Below are 20,066 nucleotides of genomic sequence, written 5' to 3'. Positions count from 1 at the left end.
ATCGCATGATTTCAATTGCTCATTCTTTTTCAACTCATGAAATGCTAAAAATTGAAATAGCTTGTCCCAGTAAATAACCGTACAACGATACTTCTCATTGATGAGACATGTATTTGAAATGTATTCGTTGGTGGGTGAATAGCAGGTCTTCTTAGCTTTTCCATTTTGCAACAGCAGCAATGACTACTACTGTAATTGCAGCAGTAATCAAGACTTTATTTGATGATAGATCGTTGCTCTTGATTGAGCTTGGAGATCTCGTTTTACCGTTTAGCAAATCCTTTTTAGATGTTAAAGCAGATTTCTTCTCCATGAGTACCTTGGTTCGTTTTTTTTCTTGTTCTAAATTTAATTGAGCAGCACTTAATTCATCCTTCAACTTATTCAATAATTCCTGCTTCTCTTTAATCTCTTTATCCCTTTCTTGCTTAAACGATTCATTTCCTTCCTCCAATTTTTTCCTGCGATCTAAACGTTCATTTATAACTCTATTGTGCGTTTCAGACAAACTTTGTCTTAGGGATTCTTGAAGTTTTGCCAAATATTTCACATTATTCTGGTCCATTACTTTCTTTATTTCATCTAATTTGGAAGTGTAGTTCACTAGGAAGTTCTGCATAGCAGTTAGCTTTTGTGTTTCTTGTTTCTCCAACGCTAGCTCAGTTGAAAGCGTTTTTATAGTATTTAATAGGTTGGGGCTTGTACCGGCAGAGTTATTTACAAAAATTCCACTCAAAATTTCAGTTTGAACACCAAGAATGTTATCATCTAAGTCACTATGAAGAACATTACCGAACATAGCTGCTTCGAAAGCAGCTCTTTGGGCTGTGACAGTAGAAACAGCCGACTCGGGTGGTAAGTTAAAATTATTATCACCGATACTTTTGTTTGATAATGTTGGCTGTTGTTGATTATGGATTGTGTGATCTATAGTTTTAGGTAGGTTTGTTGCGACGGTTTTGGTCTCTACGTTGGTAGTATTGGTATCCTTATAGCCATTTACTAAAGGTATTATTGAAATATCCTCAACAATTGCACTTATTTTCCTATGTTCCATCTTGGTATCGATATCTGTACCTAAATCGATTGTATCTCCAACATGTAGTTCCACATTCGTTTGATCAATTCTATTCCCATTAACAAAAGTGCCGTTGCTTGACTTTAGGTCACGTATATATATCTTGCCAGTCTCTGCATCACAACTCAATAAAGCGTGATTTCTTGAAAGAACCCTCGAATCGAAATTACCGTTGTCAGAACGAATCTGTGTTACAGCGCTACTTAGTTTCCCACCGCCCGATGCCACAGGTCTGCCCAGTTTTAAACCATCTGGTTGATAAGGAATAACCAGGAATTTGGTCTCAAAAGTTTCATTTAGAGACTTTAGTACTAGAATGTGAGTCTTGCCCGGAGATTTAACCAAAGTCTCAGGTGTTACTGTTTCATGTAGCTCATGGTGATTGATTGCTGTTTGTGCCTTACGGTTCCCACTTGGAATGAAGGTCGGTACTGACAGTTCATCAATATCCATTACAGATCGAGATCCACTGCTTCGCGAGTTAGATCTGTTCCTACCCATTGGTCTTTTACCTCCATTGCGTGCATCGGTTGTCATTCCTTCTGTCGCTACTATAACCCCCCTTAGTCTTCTTGAACCAATCCAAGTACTCCAATAGCGGTTGTTCCTAATTCGCAACTGTATTGAACGTCCGAGTTATTATTACTTCTGCTCGATTGTATGGTTTTAATGGGGACAAAATTGTTTAATATTTAGCTTTTGTTACTGGAATGTGTCTGCTACTCAGATAAACAGTTATTTTTTAAAAGATGATCTCGCCGAAACAAAAACAAATAGAAAACAATTGAAAGAATAATAGCTTTGCAATAACTTGTGAGGGAGGAATGTATGTGTAATGTAAATGTATATACTATTACAGGACATTTCAAATCTGAGACTCAGTAGCTAGTTGAAATATGCAAAGTTTAGAGCAATGTGTAAATTCCCTAGAAGCGATTGTGCATCAATTAGATGGCAGCGTAAGTCGGTTGGCTAGAAATGGAGAGGCGAGCAATGAGTTGTGTGAAGGGATACTTAAAATCAAAAGAGTGTTTGAGCTGGTACCTGAGTATGATGTAGAGAGTGCGCGGTTAGCGCTCTTTGAAGAGGTGGACCCAATGGTGAAAACGCTCGGAGACAAAATAGAAAAGGCATTGATACGGAAGCGTAGGGAACTAGAGAATTTGAGACAAACCTCTGAGCTGAATTCATTGAGATTGAGTGGTGATCTGTATTTCAGCGAAACTGGTATTGATAATCAGGATATGGATGTAAGTACGGATGCGATTGCAATTGCATCCGCCACAGATGCAGAACTAGACGAGCTACGAGCATTAAAGGCGCGAAGAGCAGAGTTGCAAGAATTATTGGACGGTAGGTGAATTTTAATTCTCTAAAGATGTTTACCTTATTGGGTATGTTGTTAGTACATGAGTAGAGACTATAAAAGCTGTTTATTTATGTGCTGAAAGGTTTGAAAGATGATTATTTATGCAGGTTTTCAATCCTTGTAATTTCGAGCTGATGCTTATTAGGGATGGATCACTTGTTGTAAGGCTTGCTTTCTCTATCTCCATAACAACACGTTTATCAAAGCTAACGCTCCTTCGCAGATAATCTTGAGCCTCTGGTAATGTAACGCTTTCCGAACTCAAACGAGAAACTATATTGCCTAATAAAGAGGGCTGGTTAATTTGTAAACCGTGGCTTTGAAGAACTTGTTCCAAATTCATATTCCTTTTCTCTTTGAGTTCCTCTTTTATTTTCTCTGCAAAACACTTTCCAGTTCGCAAATCGACTTGATCCCAAGGTGGTCTAGTCACTTTCGTGAGGTTTTTGAATTCTACGCACAATTCATTCCTGAATATCGTTATGTCGAGTGCGATTTGATGATGTGTTGACTCAAATAAATTGTCATAGTCATCAAACATTTGTTTGATTGGGCCATTATTATTTCCAGGGAATGTAAGCCCATGAGGTGGATTTTGTAATGTATCAATGCAATCATTCAATTCTTCTAAAGCGCTCTCTAGAACATTGTAAAACTCCTCTATATCTTCAATCATTTGTAGATTTTGTAATTTTATTAATATATCCTTCAATTTCATGATTGTGGTGCTAAATTGAACAAGTAAGTATTTCTGAGACGGTTTCATCTTAGCAACTATCTGTTTCCCTTTTTTAAACTGTCCAAAAGACATCATTACTTGAAAGTCTATTATAAATTCACCTTGCCTAACCATTATACCTTTTACAATGGGAGATCCACTATTCTTGCTCTCTTCTTTACCATTACTCAACGGCATCACAAATTCCTGCTCGCTTTGGAGCATCTCCAGACACATACTGAAGTTATCAATTATATTTGGAAGATCTGGTTTGATTATCTCTTTGATTAACCACTCAACTTCAACTTCCCAGTCATTTTCCGCCCCACATTGCTCCTTATTTCCAAAGTAGTCATATGCATATACCTCAGTGGTCATACTTGATGAGCTGATACCGAGTTAATCTAATGTATTTGAGAAGTTTATGACCCCACTAACATAACCATTCCCACAATCGAATTTTAGCATATTACTACAGGCATGCTTTTTTTGCAGCATTATCTATCAATCCCTCATTTTTACGAGCTCATCGCATTGTAATCCAAAAATTCGTTTTTAGTCAGGAGCTGACTGGTTCGAACAAGGAACAAGTTAATGAGACGCATACAATTATGAAGAGTAACTATATGTATAAATATTCCTTACTGGTACTAAATAAACCCATATCAGTGGTCAATTGGAAATACTATCTGCCTGACTCTCGATGTTACAATCAACTAAGGTTACGAAGTCGGTGCTGACAAATGTGTTAAGAGTGGAGCAAAGACGTGGATTTTTATTAAGTGGTGCTGCTGTAGCTCTGGGTAGCACATACATCTTTGGAAGAGATGCTAAGCTAGCTGATGCTATGGATCGTGGTGAGTTGCATAACAAGAACGAAGATTATGCGAAATTAAGGGCAGAGCGTACTGAGCAACGTATTAAGGCCTTGAGCAACAACAGACCTATGGAGCCACGATATGAAGGGCATGTGCCTCTGTACCTTCATGAAAAGATGCTACTTTTTGCTATTTCTGGTATTAGGGCCTTTTTCCACCCAGAGAACGGTATTAACATTGTCCAGTTAGGTGAGGCAACTGCATTCCCAATATTCTTGGAAAATCTAAAGCAAACGATGCTTGCCGATGAAACTGGAAGGCGCATCCTTAGGGATCAGCCAAACGTCCGAACTGATATTTTAGATATGGATAAGCTATCAAAGTTACCAAAGAACACTTTTGGTTACACTTTTTATAAATGGCTAGAGAAGGAAAAGGTCTCGCCTGATACTAGAGCACCAGTCACATATATTGACGACCCAATCCATGCTTTTGTGTTCAAGAGATATAGGCAATGTCACGATTTTTACCATGCCTTGAATGATTTGCCAATTATCATTGAGGGGGAAATTATTGTAAAGGCATTAGAATCTGCAAACATGGGTATCCCAATGGCTACTTTAGGTTGGATGTTGGCTCCACTAAGATTGAAAAAAGCACAAAGAGACAGATTATATGGAACTTATTTACCTTGGGCGATCAAAACAGGTTTGACTTGCAAGCCACTTATTAATGTCTATTGGGAAGAGCTTCTTGAAAAGGATGTGGAAGAATTGAGACAAGAACTTGGTATCAAGATGCCACCTGATCTAAGAGCTATGAGAGCTAAGCGTAAAGCAATGATAAAGCGTCTCAATGAGAAATATCAAAAAAACTAGAGATACTGCTATAGCCTATGCTTAAAGATGTTTATGACATATTCTATTTGATCTTTTCCTTTGTTTCTAATGAACGTACTGATAGTCGATTACAATTGGCCTCCCCGCATAAAATCTGGGAATTAAAATATAGACCTATGATAAATATTATCTATTATGGAGTTAGATTGATGTAAATACAGCTCATGCTAACATACTCATTATATATTGCTCTAACAGTTCAGGATGTGCCCAATTGAAACTTGTATTATGAATGATACTTTGCTACGTACCAACACACGGTCATCATTCTGTATACAAATTTATAAACCCATAAACTCTACAGTATACAATTTGATAAGTTATGATTCAAAAGATCTAGTCATTCTGTATTTTATCTGCAGTATCTCCATCAATTCTAAAGTATCAGAGGACTACTGTCATACATTTAAAATTAACTGCATTTTGAAATCCTGGTTTTGCTTCAATAAAGAATCTAACTACGATATTTTAAACAAGTGGGCATCACTGATTGGCAAAGGTAACAGCATAAAGAAAGTGCTTGATTTGGTGAAGAATAGGAGCCATATAATACAAATTTTGTTTTGTTTTATGCAAATAATGAGTGTACAAGGCTTACTTGATCGCATACCACTTCTCATATCTTACCCTACAATAATTCTTTCAAGCAATCTTATAATACCATCACATCGCGAAGTTTTGCAACGGGGATCCGTGGGTATTGTCGACTATGAGCATACATTTTTCAATACAGACCATTTTATTAGGTTGGTTTTGCTGCCAATATTTACAGCATCGACCTTTATATGCCTTGGATCATTGTTTCACGTTATTGAAAGTCCCTTAGGAAGGTTGAATCCTAATCACTCACTAAAATGGACCGATATTATAAAATCATATGGGCCCATATTTCTCATATTATTTATGTTATCCCAACTAAATTTTATACAGGGTTCCATCCAATCTACAATTCTATCATTATTGGTCATCCGAGAATATGGTAAAATGAATATATCTAATAAAAAACTAAATTTCTCCTGTGCGATAGGATCTGTCAAGATATTTATACCTCTATTTTTTATTAGTCTAATTATTGCCTATGACCCAGAAAGTTACTACTACTTATTCTCCAACTTACTATCTTATAGCATAGTGGTTTTCATTGTTTTGGTGCTTGTACCTTATACCAAGAGCACAGCTATAAATAAAGAAAAGTCTCAGGAACTAAAATTAACAACAGATTACAAATATCAGTTGTTTTTTTTGCCGTTGTTAAGTTTAGGTGCCCTCTTAATGTCATCTCATATTTATGGGATGTATCAAGTACAGTTACTCATGTTGCTAGTCTATGTTGGGTGTCTATCAATTTTCTTTTTGACCGTGGCTGATATTAAAACAACTGAACTAGGAACTAATGGTGAATCAAATTGTCCATCCGATTTTTATTTAGCTAACATATCCTTAGAATACACACTTTCCGCGTGTGGGTTCATGGCAATTTTATTGCAGTATCTTTCCTTTAATAAAATTGTTTCAAATATAAGAGGTGACATTTTCACATTGGTATTTGTCTTGGCAGCTGAATGTTGTAACAGTTTATTGTCGGAGAAAGAACAAGAGATTGTACATAACCATAGTCACAGTAGAGTAACAGTTAGTGAAAAGTCAAATGTGAGTCTTTTGAAACAAATTGCTTTAAATGAGGACACGAGGTCCATTTTCTCCTTCCTACTATTGAATACAACATTTATGTTTGTTCAATTGCTATACTCCTTTAGATCCAAGTCTCTTGGTTTATTGTCAGATTCTCTCCATATGGCCTTGGATTGTACATCATTGTTGTTGGGTTTGATTGCAGGTGCGCTATCTAAAAATCCACCAAGTGACAAGTTTCCTTTTGCTTTAAAATCATTGGGCACCTTAGCTGGTTTTACCAACGGTATACTATTACTCGGAATCGTATGTGGTATCTTCATTGAGGCATTGGGGAGATTTTTCAATCCTGTACATTTACATGGTACCAGTGAGCTTCTTGTTGTTGCAATTTTAGGTTTGTTAGTAAATCTAGTTGGGTTGTTTGCCTTTGACCATGCAGGCCATGGCCATGCAGAAGGTGCGGGACATGAGGAGAACATGAAAGGTATTTTCCTTCACATATTAGCAGATACGTTGGGTTCCGCAGGTGTTATAGTTTCTACAATATTGATTAAGTTAACAGGCTGGACGGTTTTTGATCCGCTGGCATCGATGTTTATAGCATCACTGATCCTTGTCAGTTCAATACCCTTACTTAAATCGTCAATGAACGGAATATTGTTTAAACTGGATGATAGGAACCATAACGTTGTGAAAAATGCACTAAACCAGATTTCAATGACACCGGGTATAACAGGGTATACAACACCAAGATTCTGGCCCAGCCAGAGCTCCTCTGTATCGATGCATGGCCACTCTCATGGTCACTCCCACAGTCATTCTTCAGATCACACCCATGAGCATGAGCACAAAGATGAGCATGAGCATGAGCATCAACATGAAGATAAGCACGTTCATGAAGTACACAAGGAGCATGACGAAACGTCTGACACTAGCAATGAAAAGCTTACTGGGTACATACATGTGCAGTATATTGATGGAGAGAATTCGACAATTATCAAAAAACGTGTTGAAAAGATATTCGAGAATAATGCCATACGCGCATGGATTCAAGTCGAACCACAAAGCTCAGAGTGCTGGTGTAGATCAGCACAAGTTCAGCAGCCTTTGCCCATGTCAAAATGAGATTGCATGTAAATACATTACATAGCTTTGAGTACCTTATCAATATGACAGCAGTATATGTAGCCATGTAGCCATTATTACGGTGCACGATGTATTAGAAATGACATATGAGAAACGAAAAAAAAAAATCGCACAAACAATCTGTAGATTGAAAAAAAAAAAAATAGAAAAACAATCATATGTGATAGTAGTGAGGTTTAATGTGGCATAGTCCGACACAGAAATAGAGTAAACTTACGCGCTTAATACTTGGTTTAATATCGTTCCGGTGCTAGACTAGTTAGCTTTTGTTCCTCTTTGTTCTGTTTTATCGTCAGAGGAATATTAGGTAATTCCTAGGAAAAGTGAAAAAAAAGGACTTAATTCCCTCAATTTTGGGACGGATAAAATAATTGATATATATCAAGGAAGCAGGTTAATCTCTATTGGCATATTCAACTCATACTGAGATTGAATGAAGTTTGTGGATTAGTAGGCAAGTTTTTCGAAATAATTGTTACCTGTCAACCTCAAAGTAACAAGGACCAAGCTGTAGGATACCCAATTTGGCTGAAATCGGATCAGAGGAGTATTTGGGAATACAAAAAAGACTGATAGGCTTTGTTATAGTAATATTTGTTGGAAATACAAATTTATTGTAATAACTGTCCTTGTTTGTATATAGTTGATAAAGGATTAGAATTAGGCATCTCTTTTCTTTTTCGGTTTAAGAATGAACGCAGGCACAATGAGTGAATCGGAAGCATTGGTCTGGAATACTATCAATGACTTTCATGAACGGTTGAATGAAATATTAAGAACAAATCAAATCACGCATGATTATGCACTTCTCAGCGGGTTTCTCACATTTGTGCATTCCAAATTATTAAAAATGACAGAGAACAACCTTAATAAGCAAAAGCAACTGTACAGGCAATACAAGGAATACCCGAGTGAGATGACAGAAATATTTGACAATCATACTACAGTGTTGATTCTTGACGCGTTATGGGGTAAGATATACTATCCTATTTTCAAATGGTTTCAAACTTTGAGAAATTTTATTGTACCTCGTAAAGCTGGTGAACAGCCAAAGTATTTTGAATTTAGAAAAATGAGCAGCAAAATTTCAAAATTCTATAAAGAAGTTCAAGCTTTCTTGAATTCGATCATTAGTCTTATCCTAATGGATCCCGAAATTGAAGCTACTGATGGTGTTCCTCCTCAAGTTTTCGTGTTCTTCAATTTGAAAAAAAAAGCAGCTAAGGCACTACCTAAAAAGCTGAGACTGTCACTCAAGTACAATGATCCACTAGCAAATATTGTTAGATTGGTTCTACATCGGTGCATATTATACTTGGGTTCAGCTCAACGGTACAAGATCATGTATGAAAAAATTTCTAATAGACACTCGGTTGAAGACTTTGTAAAGTCCAAAGAATATTTTGATCTTGCTTCTTTATTGCTTCCCTCCTCGGGTGAAACGTATCTACAGAGAGGTATGGTTTATATTCAAACAGATAATTTGGGAACTGCTGTACAAGAGTTTATCAAAGGCTCTCTGGCTAAATCGCCATGTCCGGCTGCGTTGTCTAATTTTAAGACTATTATATTAGAAAATGATAGTACTCTCCACCTTAGATTGGATAAACTGATATTGGATGTACATTCCCAGGATTTAAAGGGCACCAAAATCGTCAATAGAGAAATAATTGAACTTTATTTCTTAGCTATATTTGGGTCGTACTTTGCACCAGATGTCTGGACTAATCCGAAGAAGCCAGGTTTTTTACGGAATGGGTTAGCTGTTAAAACGCTTGAACTTACTTTATATGAGAAAATTGCTTCTAGATACATTAAAAATATCGAGACAATTTACAACGATCTCATAATAGGTATAGGTGGCTTTAACTTGTTGCAGCTTTTCGGTAATATGGGTCCAGACTCTAGAGTAAAGATATTAAAATCAAACACTTTGACAAGAAATCAATTGTCTTACCTGAGTTTCGTTTTTACATATATCACTAGAATTATTACAGATGTGATAAAGGAAGCCTGGAATGGAAATCATGAGGTCTACCTATACTTGGCAATGTTAAGAATCATTGGATGTTGGATATTTGCAAATGAGTCTGTTCTGGAATTTGCTAAATCGAATGTTGCATTTTGTCAAGCATATGCAGATTTATTGAATGATTTTTTGGCTAGTGGTTTGGTAAGTTATGGTCCAGATAATAGTGTAAAGCCTAAAAGGTCCTATCTATTTGAAGAGGATATACAACTCAGAGAATTGGGATTTATTGGTGATGAACTGGACGACTTTAATGATACAAAGATTCACACATCAGAAGATTGTATGACGAGATTAGTTGGTAAACCTCACATGGAAGATAAGTTGTCACCTAAGGAAGAAAAACTTGCACGACTCTCTGCCATAATTGTCACAGGTAAACAAATATTATCATACAACCAGTGTGATATCCATTTCGATACCGAAAAAACGCAATATAAAATACCAGATTCTGGAATTCCGGATATGAAGTTCAAAAATAATGTGCAGAAGAATGGTAGAAATAAATCTGGAAAGCAAACTGGTGCTGTAAGGCACTATCAACAAGAGGTGAAAGATACTTTGAAAGAAAAGACACTCACTAAGAACTACCAGCAAAGTTCGTCAAACTTTTCCAACGCTAAGGGTATAATTCCAACCGAGCAGAATTCTTCTGTTGTTTACAGTGGCATATCGGTTAAGGCGCCTAGTACCTTTGACATTAAGCCAAGTTTCCAAATGAAGCAACCTGGTGATACGTTAGCTCAAGATCTTGGAAATTTAAATTTAAACTCCCCAATGGTGAATTCTGTTGGTCCATCTTATTATGCGAATACTGTCACTGGGTCTGCTATTCAAAATAGTGGATCAGAAATGAGTACGGGACACATAAATGATAGGTCAGCCTTAAATGCAGAAGATGAACACAGAAAATATCTAAATGAAATATTCAGACCAAATATGTCAATGTCATCTGTGGAATCCAGTAGACGAAATTCGTCCTTGAAAGGATATTTGTCACCCAATTTATCTGCTAACATGCTAAGCTCAGTGGATCAATCAATTACTACGCCAACTTCTATAATGGATAGCCATAGGTCATCTTATGGTCTACCTAGCTGGTCAGGCTCTTCCCATACTAAGGGATCTGAAGTAAATGAGTTAAATTCGGGAAATGGAATAATGACTGGAAATTCTTTATACTATGATGGACGTCATATATATCCGAGCTATCACTCTCGTATGATGTCGATGAACTCTGAAACAACGATTGTTCCAGATGCCCCTTCACCTTTTGCAGACCGTAATAGAACAAGTTTTGCTGATAGTAGGGGGTCAGGCTATGCAGAACAGCTTCTAAATTCTAGTGTGTTTCAAAAGCAGTCATCTAATAAAATAAATGCCAGAAACTTCCCGACATCAGCTCAACAGCTAAATGTCAGTAATTCACATCAGCTAAATCAATCACCAAATCTAGCGCAAGAATATGGTTATCAAAATAGTACAAATTCCCCATATGTTAACTCAAGCACAAACATTAATCAAAACTATATGACATCAATCGGTCCTGATTCTATGTCTTCTTTACATGAGGGCTCTCAGGGATATTGGCCAGATCAAAACCGGAAAGATCCACAAGCCAGTGCCAGTTCCTTCCAAGCACAGTATCCATATTCAATAAGAAACGGACAACAACCAATGGATAATGCGTTCATAAACACCGGGTTTAGCAACGTATATGGTCCGTCTCATTAGACAATGATAAGTTTGTAACAAAAACAGTTTAATCAATGAATTGGTACATCTGCCTCTAATTCCCCATTCCCGCATAAAATCATATCAATATCGGAATTGATTTTTTATTTTGTGTTTGGGTTTCTGTGTATATTGAAAATATTTACAAACCTGTCTTATACCAAAATTTGTATTTACAGGTGCTGTTGTTAATGTTTAGCTGCCCTTGGTGCAACTGCAAAATAATTATTACCCAATGCATATTAGGATAAAGTATTTAACCTAAAATTCTTTGCTTTATGATAATATAATACATTTATGTTTATTTCCCTAAATACAATTTTAAAAAGTTACTAAAGTGTACTGTATGTTATTTATATGAGGTTATAAAGACCATAGTTGATTATTCAAAACAAAAAAATATTTGCTCAAGTAAAATGTCCGACATATAAAATTGTAATAATCACCGTTTTCTTTCAAGGTGCAGGTCTTGCGTTTTTCTTTTTCATTGCTTGTCGTTTGGCCTCTTTGGTTTTCATCCTAATTTCATCCATCTTTTGTTTTCTCACAACAGGATCAGCAACAAAGTCAGGTTTGAAGGCATCATAGTAACAATCTAGATTTAATCTTTGACAGTTGAAGCAGGCGGGTTTTTCTTCAGAACACTTCTTCTTTCTTAATCTACAAATCCAACAGCCGGTACGTGATCTCGTTGCAGGTTTTCTTTTTCTTTCACCCTCTTTCTTTACCTTGCTGGCAGCGGATATTGGAGGCTTGTTATCAGCTCCAGGTGCTTTATTCAGTTTGATTTTTCTTTGTTTGTCTATTGTTGTCGAAGGTTCGGTTTTTAGTCTTTTTGGTATAGAAGAGTTGGAACTGTCATGAGTGCTTGATTCCCGATTTATTCTCTTGCCACTTTTGATCCATGTTATATTTCTTGTTTTCTGTTCCCTTAGTATTCGTTCAGCTTCCTTTATTTTAGATCTAAATCTAGTTAATTTTTCAGCTTTCTCTTTGTCTTCGATTTCATCCGTCTCAGATTTCACTACTTCATCCTTTCCATTCTCAGCAACAGTGTTTCCTGTGCTCGTTTCACTCGCGCTTTCTGCGGTGGTAATATTATCAGTAGATGGTTTGCTAACTGTTGTCTCTGCTTCTTTCGAAGATTCGCCATCATCTAAAGAAGACGTTTCATTTTGGCTAATTTCTGATTTAGTTTCAGAGATCATGTTGGGGCTCTTTTCATCACTTGTATCAATATGGTTTTCTGTTCCAATTGGACTTCCGAAATCTGGACTGGAGTTCTCGCTTCTGAACAGCAAAGGTCTCCCTAGAATGCTACTGCTGCTTAATGTACTTGTGAAGTGGTAATGATGTTTGTCACTTGACGAAGACGAAGACGCAGACGTAGGCGTCAGTCTGTTGGAAGAAGGGCTGAAAGGAGATGATCTCATGTTGGAGAGCACCTGAGCTACATCCTCATCGTGTCTAGGAGTCTGTTTGTTCTCCTTAGGGTCAAGCAGGAGCCTTGATCTCAGCCCGTCCAATTTAGAGTTGATATATTTAGGTGGCGGTGGAGGTACGTAGCCCTCATCACCAACTTCAAGTTTAACTGTATTGGAGTTTGCATCACCCGCAACACCGCCATTAGTTTCTTTCATTCCGTCAGTATTTGCAGTGTCAGTGGTGCTTGCATCTTCGGTATTCACAGGAGCCTCTGTGGCCTCGCCTCCATTGACCTGCGGCGTATCGACGTTCTCTTTCGCTTCATTTCCATTACCATCCGATTTGTCCTCCTCCACGTGATTAGAAAGTGGTACGTCATCGGCTGCTTTTCCAGTGGGCGGTATTTCGTTAGAAGGTACTTGAACACCTTCCGCGTTTGGAAGTGTTCCGTCGGCGGGATCAGCTACGGCATTTTCTGCGCCGATTTGTTCCTCTTCAGTGTGGGAAACACTGGAGACACCTTCATGGTCAGCTGAATGTACAGGTGCGGGATCAGCTGTATCCGATGGGCTAGCCGCAGAATCACTGTTAGCCGCCGTGCTATCTTGATCCCTGCTCTCTACAGGTGTAGTATCGTTGCTCTGTGCGTCCTCTTCCTCGTTCGCTTCTTCCTCCTCTTCGTCCTCGTCGTCATCCTCGTCGTCATCCTCCATCGCAATGTCAATAACGCTGCTGCTCTTCATCTCCGGCTGTGGAGACGTCGTGTAAGAGTCAACAGGCGTGTTATTAGGCGCCGACGTGCATTTTGTGGGAACCAAATCTCCTTGCGTGTCCATTTAATCCTCAAATGCTCGTGTTCTATACAACGTTGGCCCTGTTCAAAAGTGTCCTAGCCTCGTGCCTTACAAGAAGTGTAGCTTAATATTTTTTTTTCCTTTCTCCAGTACAGTATATCTTTGAGCGGCACCCGTTTGCTTAACGTTTCTTGCACCTCCTATCGTAAAGCAGCTCTCGTGAAAACTTCTCGCTGGCAAGAGCTGATATAATCCCAGGATCTGCTGTTTTGCTACTAATGCAATTTATAACTACAGTTCTCCACCCCTCTCCCTCTCCCCACTATGTGCTACCGAGGCACGCCGCCCAACGCCTGGGTCCAACTTTTTTTTTTTTGCTCAATTCCCCTCCATAGCCCTTTTCCCGTACTGCACTACCAAGTGAACAGTTGCAGGACAGGCGTACAACAGGAGTGCCAAGAGGACCTGGTAAGCGTACACACAAGGAGCAGTGCAAAGCAGTTGCTAGACAGGGGACATTTTGTCCGTCTCTTTCTCTGGATCCTGCCAAACCAAAAGGTTACCTCCCTGTGAGTTGTAGCACACACAGACATGCACAGAAAGACAAAGAGACCAGCGGAGCACCTGGACTACTGGGCTACTGGGCTACTGGGCTACTGGGCTACTGGGCTACTGGGCAACAGAACAAAGTGCAGGCAAAAAAAAGTTCGCGTTTTCTTCAACGTGTCTGGTGACTCCCATTTACCCAGAGCGAAAAAGAGTTTGGAGAAGCACTTTACCCGGATTTTGTTTGTTGTTAACTCTCTTTGAAAATTTGTGTATGCTGGCGGTGTTCTCGTGTTTTTGTGCGTCGAACGGTACTCGCGGCCGATTGTTTCCGTCTTACCCATTGGCATTTCCGATTGCCGATTGTTTCCGGTTTCTTCCTTTTCTATTTCAGAAAGGATTTTTTTGGCTTCCTACTTCTACGGTGCCGAGGGCTGTTGTCGTGGCAGACGTCCATCTCTCAAACCCCCCCATTGTCCTGGTATTGATAGTTATAGTACACTGCCACTCCCAGCTCTAAATGCCATACTTCTTTTTGTTTGGATATATAACATTAACTAGTGCGTTTGATTGTTCCTGGGTGGTTATATAGTACTTGTAAAGTATTGTATCTGTGCATACCTCTATTCTTTGGCCTTGTGTGTGTGCTAATCAATTGGATCCCAGTTATATATTTTGATTAATCGTACAGTATTATATCAATAAATAACACAAACAACAAGAAGAAAATAATAATAATAGCATTCATCGCCTTACTGGGAATCATAAATAGCCTGAGACTCAGTATTCATTTAGATACGTTTGTCGCTTTGTGGTATAGGACTACACTACTCCAGATAGGGTATTTAACGTTGGGAAGGTTTTTCTTTTTTCTTGATCTCTTTGGATTTGGGATTTGGGATTTGGCATATAAATAGAAAATAGAATAATAATTCCTTGGTCTCCAGTAAGACATCCTTACAAACAAAAAGAGCAAAGCTGTGGGCAATTGCTACCTAATATCTTCCCTAATTATTTATTTGTGAGTGAGAATACAAGAGAATCGAAACTTGGAGCATACGAAAATTCTACTTCTGTCTTTTTGTTAATTGAGCATAGAATATTCCACCTTTCTACACTCTTCCCTGGTTCGTATATTCGCGCACTGATACACTCTCTCGATGCTTGTGTTGGATAAAGGAAGCAATTCGCAGAATGTGGCACACCAGAATCAAGCTATACCGAACAGAGACGGAGATCACAAAAACATAGGCTGGAGGCGAAAGAGCGAGAAAGAAGACGGCGAGGAAGAAGACGAAGATCTGTACGATCGCGTGCATGAATCATCTACGCCTACATCTATCGAAGATATGGGGAAGCCGCGTGATCTGAACAAAGACCGCGACGCTATTAAAGTGGACCCAAGCCGACCTGCAGAGACTACTGGACAATCGGAAGCTGCAAACAAGAATACGGGCTTACTGATACCTAGAAATGGCGACTCGAGTCAAAAAATAAATGAAATGAATGCAAGAGCCAAGAAAATAGATGACAGACCATTGATAAAAGAGCAACGGTCAGTAAACAGCAAAGACAAAGAAGGCACCTCGGAGTCCGATAAAAAACAAGTCATATTAAACCAGCAGATGATAAATGATCTGAAAGCTATAAAAAGAAAGAGCATTGAAATCGAAAAACAATATCATGATCAAGAGCAAGAAGAGTTACTAGACCTTATTGCCGACGAAAATACCAAATTGGTACACACAGATTCGTATATTCAAAGTATTCATGAAGATGACGATGAATTCAAAATTAATCAAAATAATGACACCTTGGATCAAGACCATGTAACCGACCTACCAGAAACTAATCATAGCATGGGATCTCCAAACGTAAATGATGAACGCCATAGCAAAACTGGAAAGATAACTAATAGAGTAACCTCATCAGGAAGCAAGCAACACGAGGTACCGACAAGGCGAAGTAGCATTCTACTAAATACTTCAACTTCAAGAAGATCATCATCAAGAAGAAGTACATTAGATTCAATTCATATTCCCAACCTAAAAATTCAATCATCTAATCATTCCCAAATACACCCAATTGTAACAAGTACAAGCTCTCATAGAAATTCCAAGGCAAGCCACTCATTGACCCTTAATGATGTGCATAAGTATACCAATCATTCAATTATCTCTTTGCCAACTCATTTACACAAGCATGTGCAACAGAATAGTCCTGCTGCAAAAACTGGTGCTAATCATTCACCAATTCAAAGTAATACATTAACATCAGTATCAACAACTTCACTCCCCCCATTGCCTGCTGTCAATACTACAAGAAATTATGAGAACAATGATGCTAGAAATAGCTCGAATGATGGGGGTATGTTGAAAAGGTCACAATCAGCAACAGTAGAAATTCAGAAAATGAGGGAACTCTTATTACAGAAACGTGAAATGAAAAGGAAGAGGCGTTCGGTTATTGTTGATGACGATAGAGTCCTGATTGGTAATAAAGTCAGTGAAGGGCACGTTAATTTCATAATCGCATATAATATGTTGACTGGTATACGTGTGGCTGTCTCTAGATGTTCTGGTATAATGAAGCCTTTAACACCAAAGGACTTTAAATTTAAGAAGAAACTCGCGTTTGATTATCATGGCAACGAACTAACCCCATCATCACAGTATGCTTTCAAATTCAAAGATTATTGTCCCGAAGTATTTAGAGAGTTAAGGGCTCTATTTGGATTAGATTCAGCAGACTATTTAGTTTCGTTGACTTCCAAATATATTTTGAGTGAACTAAACTCGCCCGGGAAAAGTGGGTCATTTTTCTATTTCTCAAGAGATTATAAATATATTATTAAAACCATACACCACTCAGAGCATATACACTTGAGAAAGCACATACAAGAATACTACAACCATGTCAAAACTAATCCAGATACGTTGATTTGTCAGTTTTATGGTCTTCACAGAGTAAAAATGCCAATTTCATTTCAAAATAAGATTAAGCATAGGAGAATATATTTCCTAGTTATGAATAACTTGTTACCACCTCATTTAGATATGCATGTGACTTTTGATTTAAAGGGTTCGACCTGGGGTCGTAGGACAAATGTTGACGAGAAACGGATGGAGGAAGATCCCATGTATCGCCCTGTGTTAAAGGACCTGAATTGGTTAGAGGCCAATCAAAAAATTATGTTTGGTCCATTAAAAAGCAAGAAGTTTCTGGTTCAACTAAAGAAAGATGTTGAGCTACTGGCCAAATTAAATACTATGGATTACTCATTGTTGTTGGGTATTCATGATATGGAACGTGCAAGTATAGAGGCAGGTGTTGCAGATCCAGAAGAACAATTAGTGACTTCTGCTGCTATATTGGACAAGTTGGGATACAAGCAAAACACTTTGGTGCCACATTTTTTCAAGCAAAATGACGGAGGTATCAGAGCATCAGATCAATTTAACAACGACCTAAAAATTATCTATTTCGTTGGTATCATTGATTGTTTAACGAACTACTCATTAATTAAGAAGCTAGAAACATTCTGGAGGGGACTCAGCCATGACCTTAGTGTGGTGAGTGCCATTCCTCCACGAGACTATGCACACAGGTTTTATGAGTTCATAGAAGAATCTATTGAACCTACTCCTTCCACCAGGTATACGGATAATCCTAATCAAACTAGATACAGAGATTAGTAATTAATTATATAGTGTGACTCAATTTAATTAATAAAATAAATATTCTTGTTATAAAGTTTCCCATATGATCATGAAAATTACAACTGATGAAACATATTTTTTTTCCATTCAGAGTTTAATGTTTTGGACATAGACATTGTGAGATTACACATTATATACAATAATACACCCATATCCAGTTTTTCATATAAAGAGAAAATTACACTTAACTGATAAAAACAAGTCAATAATTGTCTCAACCGTGATTTACAATTATGATCAGAGAGCCGGATCATCATGCATAGACCTGGCGTTTAATATTACTATCATGAACTTCATCAATATTTGCCATTTATTTAAGCACTTTGCTACATAGAGATCACCAGTCACATGTCTTTACCCTGCTCTGAAAAATGTAGGCTTTGCTAGTCTCGGTTCCCTTTCGGGTTTCTTCTTCGAGTAGGTAGTGATTTAGAGAAGCCCACTTCTTCCATTCTGGTTCTACAGTGGCGTTGTCTGCCTTTTGTGAAGGGCACTTGTAGCCTTTTCTTCTCTACTCCCCTCCCTCCCTTTCACCTTAGTGGGAGGGCTTGCTAAGAAAAAGCCATCGAGAGGCCCTTCCTTACTGGTAATCCTGGGATAAACCTCCACTGGTGACACTATTTTCCAAGCACCGATGCAAAGTACTATTAAAGCAGGTTCGTCCCAAGACCAGGCTTATGCTACTGAGAAGCTGTAGAAGGGAAGATCGTAATGGCTTATAATGGGGGGGTTGCTATTAATGGCAAAAATTGCACACACAAGATTAAAATTTAAAGTACAAACTTCAACAGGCCATTCTCTGCGAATTTGCAATCCTTTGTTTCGTTGGATCTGAATCGGATTGTTTGCCTGCACTACAAATTATCTGCTTTCTCTGTTCCTCACCCTCTTACAGTAACACTCTTATCTAGTTTTCTTTGTTGCTCTTCTCTTCGCTGATTGAAGAGAGAAAATGGGTGAACTGGGCACTCTGTAGACTGCGAAGGGACAACAAAGTGCGTGAAGGATGAAGGGCTGGATGGCTACGAGAAGTGAAGATCCTTCTAATTGTTTTGTTTTCCTTTTTCATTTTTTTTTTTAAATTTCTTCTTTTTTTGTTTTGACAATTTTTAAATAGTATTTAAAGTAAATGCAATATTCTGAACTGAGGCTATTGTAAATTGATCTGAGTATATCTGTTTACTTATTTAATACTAGTCAGATCAGACATACACACGAAGAAAGGGAAGACAATGAGTCAACAATACTACCAACAAGGTCCTCCACCTCCACAACAAGGTTACTACCAACAGGGTCCACCACCTCAACAAGGTTACTACCAGCAACAGCCTGTGTACGTTCAACAAGCACCACCTCAAAAAGAGAGCAGTTGTATGGACCAATGTTTGAAGTTGCTATGTTGTTGTTTCCTATTGGAATTGGTCTGTGGTGACTAAACATATTTTTCTACTATATTGTTTTACACTTTTCAATAAGCTAAACACATCATGAAAGAAAATTAAGTCATCATTCTACAATATAATACCCCCGCCAGAAGCACAACCCCTTTGCCCTATATCCTTCCCAATTACCAATAAACAATGAACATATATAAATTTCTCTTAATCTGATCTAACCTTTATGCATTGATAAGAGAGATAACATATAAAATTGTATAATTACCTCTAATAATCATAAATACTAATATCCATTTACTTTTCAAGTTTATTTATTTGAGTTTTGTGAATTACTGAAAAATAGTCACTACGTCGGATCGATATTGTATCCACTTATCTCGGATTTATACATGTTTATTATCAAATATAAGTAAAATATGCAAAGAGCATTGCACTTTAGAACAGCAATATTACCTAGAATTTAGTTGATGTCCTTGACGTAAACTATGATTACAGGGGTATAAAACCACCTTTGGAGGTCTCAGGTGTATGAAAATGCTCGTGTAGCTCAGTGGTTAGAGCTTCGTGCTTATAGTGGCATCCCCCTTTGGGGAGCTAACTGTACTACTGTTTCTGGGTCTTAAATCTGGCTCAGGTCACAAGACACGCGACCGTCGTGGGTTCAAACCCCACCTCGAGCACTTTCTCTCTTTTTTTTCTTGGCCCTCATGCAATAAAATTACCCGGAGACAGCTTGTAGAGAAACTTTGTTTTGTGTCT

The 20,066-nt window shown here is 38.0% G+C and overlaps 9 protein-coding genes and 1 non-coding gene across 10 annotated transcripts; 7 read left to right on the top strand and 3 right to left on the bottom strand.

Moving 5' to 3' along the window:
• Nucleotides 1–151: 151 nt before the first annotated feature.
• On the bottom strand, nucleotides 152–1,615 carry VPS64 (Vps64p; the record flags this gene model as incomplete). The annotated part of the gene is made up of 1 exon (XM_446209.1): nucleotides 152–1,615. One exon carries the CDS (start codon nucleotides 1,613–1,615, stop codon nucleotides 152–154), a length of 1,464 nt encoding a protein of 487 aa, XP_446209.1.
• Nucleotides 1,616–1,974: 359 nt separating this feature from the next.
• Nucleotides 1,975–2,439, top strand: SPC19 (Spc19p; the record flags this gene model as incomplete). The annotated part of the gene is made up of 1 exon (XM_446208.1): nucleotides 1,975–2,439. The coding sequence occupies one exon, from the start codon at nucleotides 1,975–1,977 to the stop codon at nucleotides 2,437–2,439; it is 465 nt and encodes a 154-aa protein (XP_446208.1).
• A 72-nt stretch (nucleotides 2,440–2,511) lies between these two features.
• RAV2 (Rav2p) lies at nucleotides 2,512–3,543 on the bottom strand (the record flags this gene model as incomplete). The annotated part of the gene is made up of 1 exon (XM_446207.1): nucleotides 2,512–3,543. One exon carries the CDS (start codon nucleotides 3,541–3,543, stop codon nucleotides 2,512–2,514), a length of 1,032 nt encoding a protein of 343 aa, XP_446207.1.
• Nucleotides 3,544–3,868: 325 nt separating this feature from the next.
• On the top strand, nucleotides 3,869–4,861 carry COQ4 (ubiquinone biosynthesis protein COQ4; the record flags this gene model as incomplete). The annotated part of the gene is made up of 1 exon (XM_446206.1): nucleotides 3,869–4,861. One exon carries the CDS (start codon nucleotides 3,869–3,871, stop codon nucleotides 4,859–4,861), a length of 993 nt encoding a protein of 330 aa, XP_446206.1.
• Nucleotides 4,862–5,086: 225 nt separating this feature from the next.
• Nucleotides 5,087–7,642, top strand: MSC2 (metal cation transporter MSC2; the record flags this gene model as incomplete). The annotated part of the gene is made up of 1 exon (XM_446205.1): nucleotides 5,087–7,642. The coding sequence occupies one exon, from the start codon at nucleotides 5,087–5,089 to the stop codon at nucleotides 7,640–7,642; it is 2,556 nt and encodes an 851-aa protein (XP_446205.1).
• A 712-nt stretch (nucleotides 7,643–8,354) lies between these two features.
• Nucleotides 8,355–11,426, top strand: EBS1 (Ebs1p; the record flags this gene model as incomplete). Its single annotated transcript, XM_446204.1, has 1 exon — nucleotides 8,355–11,426. One exon carries the CDS (start codon nucleotides 8,355–8,357, stop codon nucleotides 11,424–11,426), a length of 3,072 nt encoding a protein of 1,023 aa, XP_446204.1.
• Nucleotides 11,427–11,881: 455 nt separating this feature from the next.
• On the bottom strand, nucleotides 11,882–13,687 carry UME6 (DNA-binding transcriptional regulator UME6; the record flags this gene model as incomplete). Its single annotated transcript, XM_446203.1, has 1 exon — nucleotides 11,882–13,687. One exon carries the CDS (start codon nucleotides 13,685–13,687, stop codon nucleotides 11,882–11,884), a length of 1,806 nt encoding a protein of 601 aa, XP_446203.1.
• Nucleotides 13,688–15,351: 1,664 nt separating this feature from the next.
• On the top strand, nucleotides 15,352–17,886 carry MSS4 (1-phosphatidylinositol-4-phosphate 5-kinase; the record flags this gene model as incomplete). The annotated part of the gene is made up of 1 exon (XM_446202.1): nucleotides 15,352–17,886. The coding sequence occupies one exon, from the start codon at nucleotides 15,352–15,354 to the stop codon at nucleotides 17,884–17,886; it is 2,535 nt and encodes an 844-aa protein (XP_446202.1).
• A 1,256-nt stretch (nucleotides 17,887–19,142) lies between these two features.
• Nucleotides 19,143–19,346, top strand: CPP2 (cysteine-rich palmitoylated domain-containing protein CPP2; the record flags this gene model as incomplete). The annotated part of the gene is made up of 1 exon (XM_002999494.1): nucleotides 19,143–19,346. One exon carries the CDS (start codon nucleotides 19,143–19,145, stop codon nucleotides 19,344–19,346), a length of 204 nt encoding a protein of 67 aa, XP_002999540.1.
• A 497-nt stretch (nucleotides 19,347–19,843) lies between these two features.
• tI(UAU)1 lies at nucleotides 19,844–19,987 on the top strand. Its single transcript has 2 exons — nucleotides 19,844–19,880; nucleotides 19,952–19,987. It is a non-coding gene; the product is annotated as a tRNA-Ile (tRNA).
• The last annotated feature ends 79 nt before the right edge of the window (nucleotides 19,988–20,066 follow it).

The sequence above is a fragment of the Nakaseomyces glabratus genome, chromosome F (genome assembly GCF_010111755.1).
Source record: "Nakaseomyces glabratus chromosome F, complete sequence".
NCBI classification, from domain to species: domain Eukaryota; kingdom Fungi; phylum Ascomycota; class Saccharomycetes; order Saccharomycetales; family Saccharomycetaceae; genus Nakaseomyces; species Nakaseomyces glabratus.
This window is presented reverse-complemented; position numbering and strand designations above follow the sequence as displayed.